Raw genomic sequence first — 11839 nt, 5'->3', positions numbered from 1 at the left:
TATCAATCAACTGCACCTTGAAGGGCAGCTTCTGAGCACTTCAGTTAGCATATAGATCGACAATGGTTATAGGATACAGGATACGACAAAATTCCACTGTAAGATAACGGTGACAAGAAACGAATGCGTTTTACACGTGTGGGGTGCCTTTTCAAATGTGCGCAGATGATCATTATCGTAATTATCATTGGTTGTATTGATAAGTATTTGACCACCTAAGTCCTTTAGACCCATGTGTGTCTGTGACCAATTGTCAGCATGCACTTGTTTGTTATATAGATCGAGAAAGAGTGTCGGTGGCAATAGTGAAGAGGCAACCAGATTGAGATGGGCTAGACGACCCCTGTCTGTGAGCTCTTCCTCGTCAGTCAGTGATGATAATTTTGTGGACTTAACAAATGAAGGAAGGTCATCTCATGCTGTATCAACTTCCACAAAAGTATTGATTATAGACTCGGACTCAGATGATGACATTATTGAGATGGAATTGCCTGCTCATCCCTACAAGGAGCCTAAAACCTATAAAAGAGGTGGCCAATCTAAATACGGCTCAAGTAGACGGACCTCCGACGGAACTGAAGGGGCTTGCTCTTTAAAGATTGGGCATGTAACCCCAACAAAGCAAGTTGGCGCGATTTTTGTTACTGAAAAAACATCACCAGCGTCAAAGCATATTATTAACTGTCCTGTATGTATGGAAACTGTCCAGCAGTTTGAAAAAGATGGCCGTCATGTAATGGTCACTCATTGTGGCCATATATTCTGCAATGAATGCATTAAAAAGGCAGTCAAAGCTCAACAAAAATGCCCCAACTGTAGAAAACCTGTAAAATGGAACAACTGTCACCCTTTATTTTTGTCTTAACTTGTGGTTTATCTACGTTATTACCGTAAATCCGTTGTTGTGAGCATGCATATGATTATTATAGTGTGTGATTGAGGTCGGAGGGAACTTGAGCCATGTCACCCAAACACCTTTAAGCTCAATTGTGTGTTGATTGGGTCCCATGAACATAATTTCATGACAAAGACAAACATGCAGCAAAAGAACATACATCTCGAACATACATTTCATTGTTCATTCTGTGATCTATACGTCTATGCTATACACAATGCATGCACCTAGCCGTCGTAAAAAGTCACAATCCTTTATTGAAATACACCTCTTTCACAGAAGGGTGTGTTTTCTGAAGCTTGTTTCTGAGGTGTGTTTCTAGGCTTTCGACATTTATAGAGCTGTAATATTATTATAGAGATACGTAAAGACAGGAATAGTTTCCCACACAAACAAACATACCTCTGCTGAGGAAATACTGCACAGCCCAGTGGTGTGGCGAAAACAAGACTGCATAAAGATGTAATTTATAATAATGGTATCGTGATCATCGGCTGGCCCTCTAATGCTTGCTGCGTAAAGTGTAGTAAACAAGGTCGATTGGCTACCCAAAAAATTATAAGAACTATAATTATACTCGTACCACAATCCAACAAGCAGAACTTGAAGTGGTGCATTCAACCACGGTATTCTCTGTAGAATTTAAGAATACTTTAAACAGTCAGTTAATAATTAATGTACCTTAAAAGTTCCTCTTCTTTCCAGAGCGTTCATTAAAATTGGTGGAAATACTGTACAATCAATGCCGATGTATTTTACCATGCCTATCATATATTATACTCACCCATCCCTGGTGAAGCCATAACAATTCTTGAAAAAATTACAGAAGAGATTCCTTTCCTGGCAGCATTCTGTCCAATATAAGGCTGATGTTGAATATGCATTAATTACATAATATACCGTCGACATTCCTAGATAGTTGTTGTCCTCATCATAGATCGGAACACCAGTTTTGAGTTCTCGTTGTCTCATGAGGGGGAGGTTTATAGAGTTGGCTGCTGCCACAGCAAGAAACGGAACAAATCTTCCAATAAGTGGAGGCATTTTCTGCATGAGTTAGCAATTAACGGTATTTACTATTAAGGGGGGTAAAGCCAAAAATTAACTCTAAAATATGAAACACAGTAGGACAACTCAGATTTCAAGTTTCAGTTGATGAAGGCTCCATTACGAAACTACAGCCAATTCTTAAACACATCTAAGCCAAAAAATCCAGCAAATTGAGAAAAAAACCCAAGCCTAGACAAGATTCTAATAGTATTTCCCAGTTTTTAATTTGTTCTTTATTCAAGTCATTGTAATCATTAGAAAGTTATTATTCAAGTCATTATAAACATGTTGTGTATATACTAGACTAGTATTTTTTTCGATTTTGTAAAAAAATGAATTTTCAATATAATTATATACATTATCAACTTTATCTAAATAGATTACCGTAAGCGTTCCAATTATAGAACCAAGAGACGCCCCTTATAACGCCCATATATATATACCACCATATAAAATCATTTTTTTTCGTACATTGTTTCTAGAAAAATAATAATTTTTTATTGGTTCTATAATTAGAACGATTACAGTAGGCCGGGTCATCTAAGTAAAAACATCTAGGCCACAAACCACTTAGCGAACATGCAGTTAGCAGTTGTAAATCTGGGATAGCACATCAATAATTACATACATAGTACTATATCTCGTTATCAGTACCTACAAGACGAATGTAGCTTATTCAAAGAGCTATATAAAGTTCATAGGAGGTAGTAGGGTGGAGTTATAATTTTTCTAGTCCGAGTCAATTTCTTTGGCTTTATTCCCCCCTTAAGGTTACAGTGAACCGTTTGCTCATTAATTATTCATGAGCTAGATCTAGTGATCTTTTCCAGCTAGAATGAGCTGGAAGTCCAGCTGAAACGCAGTAAGTCATTATTTTTATGGCTCGAATAGACACTTTATAAGAAAATCATGAATATTCATGAGCAAACTGTTTACCGTAACCTTAATTTGTTGACAAAAGGCCAGTTCTGGTCACCATTTCAAGGTCTCGACTGTAGACTACCAAATTTAGTCAGACGTCAATTATCGTCAGCAAAAGTGCGTATAATAATGCACAACAAAATGAGATTGATTCTGCATGCACACACCAATAGGTGGCTATGGGACTACTAGGCTATGGGACTACTAATTAGCGAGTGTTCCGCTTTTGTACAGCTAGAGTTACTACACAGCTAGAGTTAACTGACACACACCGGGCTCAATCTACAGTACATGGTGGAGCAACTGCAGAGCCAGTAAACCTTGCAAAGCGTAGTTTGTGCCTGAGTCAGCAATGAGCCCCACCCACCATAGCTTTCTGGGGTGGGGGCTCATTGCTAAGGGGGGAGCACAGCTAGGAGTAATGTTACGTTATTATTGTTGTAACAATTTTTAACAATGAATGATTTGAATTCCATACAGTCATTACTGGAGAGGAGCTTAATGGAAACAGTATACCGTATAGCGGGTAATTTTCGTGGGGCAAAATATTCATGGTTTTTGTGGTTGGAGGGCTGACTGCAATTATTTTACCCACGAATGAAGCGACCTTGCCTACCTTATTGTTACTATTATAAACGGGTAGTGAATTTTAGCGATTTTTGTAATTAACGCTAAATTAAGTACGCGCTAATAAAACGCAATTAAAAAATTATGAACTCATAAAAAAACATTTTTTTCTTCTTTTTCTAATGTACTTTTGAGAGTATGCTAAGCAAGCCAGCCCTTTTTTTTTTTATCTGTATCTGACTCCAAACTTTCCATTTAACTTAAACTCATACTTGTACATCTAGTTATTATTGGTAATGAATTTGCTAAAAATTCACCAAAATTAGTAAAAACAGAAAAAAATCTGAAAACACTAAATTTACTACCCGTCTATAATAGTAACATTAAGGTACCTTTATCTGCAGTGCAGCAGCTACCACGAAAATATTACCCACGAAATGTCTCAATATTGTTGAACCATGAATATTTTGTCCCCCGAAAATTACCTTCTATACGGTATATGTACATGTAAAATAGTGCTTCGTACATGAGTTCAGTATTTTGCATTTCTTGTCAATGAATAGTTAATTGAAAAGGGGTAGAGCTGCAATGAGGTCAGAGTTAAAAAAGGTGGCATGCAGTAAAAGTGTACTGTATAGGCCAGGCATGCAGCTTTGCAGTTCCAATAAAGTGCAAGGCTATATATAACTCATAAGTTGAATAGAAAGTTTGTGCTAACAGATAATGCTGCTATGAAAGATTCTGAAGAGACTGCAACAGCCTTCACTGTTAAACTAGCCATAACTCGAGACAGAAGCTTTAGTTTGCTAATCCACGAATCAAAATGCAAGAGAATGTGGCTAGAAGCTGTTAGTTTTCGTCGCATTGCAACCGTGGAGCAGTTAAACTACAGCTGGAACAGAAACATACACAGCCAGCTTTACCGTATCCCTTGTGCAGCTACGCCTCGAGGCATAATGTATGCATATAATTATAGCGCTAGCCTCGATTCCAGGCCGCGAAGAGAAAGGCGGCCTGGTATACTTTGTATGCGCATGCGCGTACATTACCCCAAAAAGGGGGTAATCCGTGTATTTGTGGATACTGTCAGTAAAATAAACCGTATACTATTTGTATTCTGAAGTTACAGTCAGTTACATAAAAGTATTGTGCAAAGATGACTGAGTTCTTGCGCCCTTTATTGTATCAAGCCAAGTCTCTACTTAACGACACCCTACACTGTAAGGCTATACAGATGTTATGAAAGGCATGATGTGTTCCTGTGGGTCCCCTGATGAGGTTGTGGTAATATGGACCAGGCAAGTATTCTGCTACCAAATCTTGCCTTTATGTTCGACAAGAAGTCATTGCTGAAGATAAAGAAGCTAATGATCACTCCTGAAAGCTTTTAATAAGCTTTAACTCGACACTCAGGAAGTTATTCACTCAAGATCTACTGATGTATTAAAGAGTCCACCACTCTTCCCAGCTGGCAGCTCTAGCTGTCTGGGAGGCTTTCTTGAACTGTCTCTTTGATAAACAGAGCTAGAAGAAGCAACACTGCTGCAGCATAATTATTCTACTTTGATTAGTGTCTCTGAAAGCTGCCATTGTGGTCACATTGCCATACGTATTGTAACTTTGTCCGTTTTTTTACAATTTGTATGATGAAATTGTTGTCAATTATTTCGCGCATGCGCATACAAAGTATACCAGGCCGCCTTTCTCTTCGCGGCCTGGAATCGAAGCTAATATAGCGCATGCATGTGTACATTTTATATATGTGGGGTGGGAGTACAATCATGCTGGTAATGTAGAATAAACTAAGCCAATTAAAATGAAAGCACCCTGCCCCCCCTTTTCAAAATTCCTGGATCTGCCCCTGGTTCTACCGCAACAGATTCAACGTCACTATCCTGAGCGGTACGAAAATAAACCCCAAAAAACGAAGTAATTAAATGGGTCCTTCGTACGAAAATTTGCACGAACGAAAATACCTGCTATAATAATATTAATGATCGATATCATGTCTGATGAAAAGGATGCCAAAAGTACTAAGTCTAAAATTAAGCTGCTGCATCAGTGAAGTGAACCTTGCAGTTCTCTTCTCACTCTTGCAGCTACCAATAGCTAACGTTCTAGTGCAGAGCTAACTACCAAGTAGAGTAGCAACATTGCATGGACAAGTTTTACTACGCACTCTTCTGAAAAAGCTGCAATGGCATTCCAACTTCCAAGCAAGCAAAACTAGGCATAACTCAAAAACGAAGCATTATTTTGCAAATCTACAAATCAAAATCCAACTAGAAGCCTATAGAACCAGTTCATTGAGCAGCTGTTACGTAGCAGTCTACACATACACAGACACAAACACACTGCCATATACCTCGATTGCGCATGCGCACCGAGGCATAATAACCCACCTTTGCAACATTGTTCAGAGTCAGTGCAGTGATGGTGGCTGCAGATGTTGCTGCTAGATAAGGCACAAGAACCTGCCTGTTAAATAACTAGAGGTTAGATACGCCAGAGTGAAATTAAAATTAAATTACTACTGAAGTCTATTTGGTTGAGTTTGACCTTCATAAAGTTATCATAACTTTACCGAAATTCAAAGTTTCATATACCATTGGATTCCTTGTTAAAAAGTGCTTCTATCTATATGCTGTAGAGCTGGTAAGCTCCAACCAGCTAAAAGTTAGCATTTTCTATGTAGAATCCCAGGCATACTTGTCCACCACATAAAGCATAAATGAAGCCATAATTGACCACATAACTTCCGGGGTCGAACTCAATGCAAATAGACTTTAGTAGACTATTATAGCACTCCTAAATAATGAGTCAGTCAAATAACTTGCAGCTGTTTGGTTGTACCTTGGTGTGATGATATCTTTTCCACTTCTGTTAGTGTAGTTCACGATAGCATTAAAGGTTTGATTAGCGAACTGCCAAAATATCACTGCTCCTGTATTCCTACGTATGAAAATATCCACATGAATGAAAATGAAAACGAAAATGGATTTTGAACTATAAAAAATAAAAAGTGGACTGTATTTGTTAAACCAACAGCAATGTAATTATTGTGAGAGATTGTCTGTCTCGCTAAATCACTTGATCCGCCTGACGTAGACTAATTTAATTGAAAACTGCAATAACTGTCCTCCCATATAATTATATATATGTATACAGTAGTCTGCTTTGCAGATCTTTCCTCACTCTACTACATACTAATTTTGTGATTGTTCATTCATACCGCTTGCATATTGATTCTGACTGCTTGCACGACGACGAGTTATCACTTTAGCACTAAAAACACATCATAGATTTCATGCTGAAATCCACAGGATGCTTGCTAAGCAGTATCTAACCAAACAGTTGAATGCACCATGCACTTGGATTTCGGCTATAACAGGCATGAAACGCCCTGTGGATTATGGGCTGTGTAGGTGAATCGCAGCATGCCGCTCCACCCAGCTACTGACTGCATGCCCACGTTCATTTTCACTTGTCTACCACTTGTTTATCGTCATGCGACTTAGCGAGGCAGGCTCTCCTTTTAGGAGGCTAATCACAGTCACGCATATCTCATAAGTGGTAATTACTTCAGGGGCAATTTTCGTTGTTCTAATACAGCTGTCACTTGTTCTAAATATCCGGAAAGAATCTCCAAGCTAGAGTTCTGCATTTAGATAGCTTGAGGTTTTAGCTATAGTTTTAATATAACTAGCTAGTAGTACAACTGTTCAGTCGCACACTGCACTTAGCTACATTATTAGTAGCTCGCATGCAGTTATCATATGCTCTGTAATAATCTGTTCTGGAGTTTTTGCTGTCTGATAAATTCTCCCGTATTGATGTTACCAAGAGTGCATAAGAAGAGAAGAGTGTCGAACTACTGATACTTCTACACAAACACTGTGCACAAAGTAACGTGACATCCTGTCAATTGCACGTGAGCAACTCGCAATTGATGACATTTGCGCATAATTTACGCAACGCACAGAAGTTGTTAATAGTGAGTAAAGAGCAAGTGAAGAGGATCAACTCGACTATTGTCTCTTTTAGATGATTTTTGTGAAGAGATCATCGTCTCCTATCAGTGTGCAGTGAGCAGCACCACAAGCTCTGAACGTTGAACGCGAACATTGAACAATTAATAGCTAGAATTGTTCGAAAACCACACCCCTAAAAACGTCACGGTTAACATTTACTAGGAGATTACTAATAAATTTACAATACTTTATCACGTGCGAGTCATGTTACTTTGTGCACAGTGTTTGTGTAGAAGTATCGGCACTCTTCTCTTTTTATGCACTCTTGATGTTACTGTGTATGTGCAAGTGATAAAAGTCACATTAAATGCAGAATTGCAGGGCCGTAGACAGCGGGGGGAGGGGGGGCAACTGGTATTCTAGATCTGCAAGAAGTACTGTGAAACATTGATCTGCACATGACCAATGCTTTTAGATGTGAAATGTGGGCAGGGCTATCTGATGCACATGCTGACTGCTGAGAAGAGTGATGACCTCTGGAAATTCAGAGCTCCACTACGCCTCTGGGAGCAGGAGCATCTTCTTAGCTTCTTAGTACAAGCTACCTTGTTTTAGTTGCTCCATGAATAGCTAAGTTGGTGCCACAACAAGTTGCCATACTCAGAGGATATGAAAAACAGTACGTTGACCTCTTTTTTTTAGTAAACATTTTCAGCTGCTATTTTGTCAACCCCTGCTTACCTAAGCTATCTACGGCCCTGAATAACAAAATGACAGATAAAAATATATGTATAACAAAAGTAGACCCAGAAAGGTCATGTACTTCATGACAGTGATTGCTAATCTGAGCTGTATTTATCTGGAAAGTAGGATGCAGAATGCCCTGAAGATGTTTGTAGGAAAAGAAACTTACTTACTCACTTAGTCAGATATTAGCGCAATTTTTCATTGTTGTAATAACCACATTATAATTATAGGGTACAAAATTAAGGCTTAAGGACTGAATGCTGCACCTCATAGTTTTTCTAAGTACAAAAAAAAACTATGCATGTCATTGACTAGCTAGAACTCACTTGTAGAAGGTCATCATGAGCCCAACAATTGTCATATTGCCAGGAACCTGAAAAGACATCCTGCCCAACAAGAACATCTTTTCCCCAGTATCAGGATGATAAGCAGAATCATAAAGTATTTTGGCCCTCCATAGCTCATCCTCAGTTGTACTGTTTAGGGTTTCTCCTCTCCTACAGGACCGACAGTACTCTAAGGTGACATACTTTCGTGGATATTAATTTCTGCGAATGATAGTCAAAAATGTGTACTTGCGGATAATTGGAAAATGCAATTAAAACCACGTGCAAGTTGTTGTGTAATTACAAATCTATACAACATCAACTTCACAACTTTAGAATTTAATACCAGCAAAAATGTTCTGAACAGTGAATTGCACCCTTTGAAAAATATTTACAAGTATATTTCGAGGGTATAAACTTTCACGGAATGATCGTTAGAAAGGTTTTCACGGATTTAATTCTTGCGGAATAGCAGCCTTTCTGCAGCATGCATGCACGCATGCGATGTTAAATTCTTGGGTATAAATGTTCGCAGTAGATGCTTGATCAGCGAAAACCATGAACATTATACCCTCGAAATACACTCGTTATACAGTATATGGCCAAGGGCGTATAAAGAGAAGAGGGTATGGAACTCGTCAGAATCATATTGTAGCTATTTTTAGAACTGCCCATAAAAAAGCCCACGCGCCACATGTGGTAAATTAGAATCTGCTGCACCTAGCTGTGACTCGATTACTGCAGCATTGATAAAACCAGCAGTACGGCTCGTACTAGCACCATCAAAGGCAGAGGCATAGCATATCCAACAGCGCCAAGAAAATGAAACCTGCTTACAACTGTCCACAGCATATTAATAGGTATACTCTGAGCCTTTGGTTTAGCAATACGCCCAGCGCTTAACTTCACATTGTCTTGGGCCTGGCTGGACTAGGACTGGTACTGGTATACTGGTCATGATGTTTCTGTAGCTAGACAGCTTTGATGTTACACGCTCATAATTATAACAAACACCGCCCACTTGTTCACATCCGTATACTAGATTCTATTTATTTATAGTATAATTATCTGGCCTATGATATGAAGTATGCTGAGTACGTACGGTACATAGCAAATTGTATGCCCTCTTCTCAGTATACAGCCTTGATATGGTAGCCACTGACGGCATAATTATAAATTTTTTTACTGAAGACAGGGACAACACAGGCGGACAGTTGTTCTCATAATTTTAAACACAATGTTTCTACCTACGTGCTCTGAGACAGTTGAATAAGATTAGATGGAGTACGTATAGCGGTAGGTACGATTAGTAATAATTAACCTACCCGAGATATCTCTGAGTAAAATTTCACACACTTAATTCGGCTAAATGGAGGTGATCCTCAGGGATTGAATAGGATCCCACATTCTCAGTTTTTGCACTAATTTGCATGCATGCATAATTATAAGAATGGGAAATGATTGACCCCGATATCGTTGCGACATGAAAGAAGAAGATTGCCAAAAAATCACAAATTCCATAATTAATAGCTTCCATTCTCATGAAACAGTGCAGCTTTGCAGCTCTTTCCTCACTCTTGCAAATACCAATAGTTAGCGTTCTAGTGCAGAGCTAACTCCAAGTAGAAAAGTGATTTTGCTACGCACTCCGCAGAAATCTGGAGAATTAGTTCTACGTTATGTAGTAAACCTCTGTAAAATTGTTTACTAGTTTTTTTCCGTATTAATTTTAGCAAATACTTTGTCTCCTGTGAAGCTGTGACTTATGCCCTCTTTTTCGTTGTCGAGAAAGCTTGCACACTAGTCTGAAGCCAGAAGAGGCTCTCTCTTATCTACTACAATGGTCGTACGGTCGCAGTTGCATGGAAGCACAAAGTCAAAGACTTGCCATAGTCAGTACAGAAACCAAGTTCAAACATCCCGACATTATAGAGGTATATAGATGAGAGCCTCTTCTGGCTTCAGACTAGTGTGCAAGCCTGAGGGCCACAGCTAGCTAGCTAAGCTTCACCATAGGCCATACAATGTAGATAGTGCATGGGCGTGCAGGAGCCACGCCTATGATTAATGAAAGCACCGCAGGTGCTGATGCCTCGGTGGAGATGCCAAAGCTACATAACTGTACATAATAGCAGTCCAATAATTACAATCATGCATGCAAACTCAAAGAGTGGTAATGATCGACCATGATTGTTGTTAAAAATGATCGATGCCAAAAGTTCAAGTCTAAAATTAATGGCTGGCGTCTGCAGAGCCTTGCAGCTCTCTTCTCACTCTTGCAGCTACCAATAGCTAGCGTTCTAGTGCAGAGCTAACTGCTAAGTAGAGTAGCAATATTCGGTAAACAAGTTTGGCTACATGCTCTTCTGAAAAGGCTGCAATGGCATTCCAAGTAAGCATAACTCGAGAACGAAGCATTATTTTGCAAATCCACGAATTAAAATCCAAGTAAACATGACTAGAAGCCTATAGAAACTCTTACTTGCACTTGATTCATCCTTGAGCAGCTGTAGCAGTCTACACAGACACAGACACACAAACACACTACCGTATACCTCGGTTGTGCATGCGCACCGATAGACTGGTGGCGACAGCCCCTCGCGTGCGTAGCGCGAGGGACTGGCAAACTGTCTATCAGTCACTCGTCTCAGCTGCAACGAGCATTGCAGCCTATCAGATTGCTCAACGTCATATTAGCCCCCTGTAATTGTAACCGCACTTACACTTCAGGGGATTCAGTGTCATACGATCTATTACACTTCCGCTGAGATGAGTGATTGATAGGCAGTTTGCCAGTCGCTCGCGCTACGCGCTCGGGCGGCTGTCGCCGCCAGTCTAGTGCACCGAGGCATAATTACACATGCAATAAATACCAGGCCGATCGATTCGAGGCTAGCGACAGGTACGTATGCATTCAACGCTTTACAATGCACCATGTACCACTCTTATCTCATGCATGGATAGCGGAACAACAACATTGGATGAAAATGTGGCCACACACATGCATAATTATTAAATACTCACTTGTGGGTTTTAACCAACTGCGCTGCCTGAGCGAGCTTACGATTACTGGCAAAGATCGTCAATGGATTTGCAGTCTCAAAGAAATGCTTCATCCTTCCTTTGTATGAACTCTGGTCATATCTCGGTTTAGACAGATCGATGTGTGCAAGGTTGACCATAGATTGTGAGGTGATTGATTCGACTGACATTGCACCATAGATATACAATTTGCTGTCACATGTCAAGCTAGTTCCCAGGAGGCTGATTTTTTTTAGCAGAGAAAGAGGTTGTTTAATAGCCGCCCTTCCTTCCGCAATCCAGGCCCTAGCCTCGAGACCAGTACCCCTGTAGAGAGGAAG

The 11839-nt window shown here is 39.7% G+C and overlaps 1 protein-coding gene across 1 annotated transcript; it reads right to left on the bottom strand.

Moving 5' to 3' along the window:
• Nucleotides 1–1003: 1003 nt before the first annotated feature.
• On the bottom strand, nucleotides 1004–11805 carry LOC135331166 (sideroflexin-1-like). The gene is made up of 11 exons (XM_064526236.1): nucleotides 11787–11805; nucleotides 11502–11754; nucleotides 8478–8648; nucleotides 6287–6385; nucleotides 5836–5911; nucleotides 1796–1942; nucleotides 1680–1746; nucleotides 1577–1626; nucleotides 1479–1528; nucleotides 1298–1345; nucleotides 1004–1236 (listed from the first exon to the last, which is right to left on the bottom strand). Exons 2-11 carry the CDS (start codon nucleotides 11687–11689, stop codon nucleotides 1140–1142), a joined length of 993 nt encoding a protein of 330 aa, XP_064382306.1. The 5' UTR covers nucleotides 11690–11754; nucleotides 11787–11805; the 3' UTR covers nucleotides 1004–1139.
• Between the last annotated feature and the right edge of the window lie 34 nt (nucleotides 11806–11839).

Source organism: Halichondria panicea, chromosome 2, assembly GCF_963675165.1.
Source record: "Halichondria panicea chromosome 2, odHalPani1.1, whole genome shotgun sequence".
In the NCBI taxonomy this organism is placed as follows: domain Eukaryota; kingdom Metazoa; phylum Porifera; class Demospongiae; order Suberitida; family Halichondriidae; genus Halichondria; species Halichondria panicea.
The sequence above is the reverse complement of the archived record's forward strand: the minus strand, read 5'-3'. Positions and strand labels throughout refer to the sequence as shown.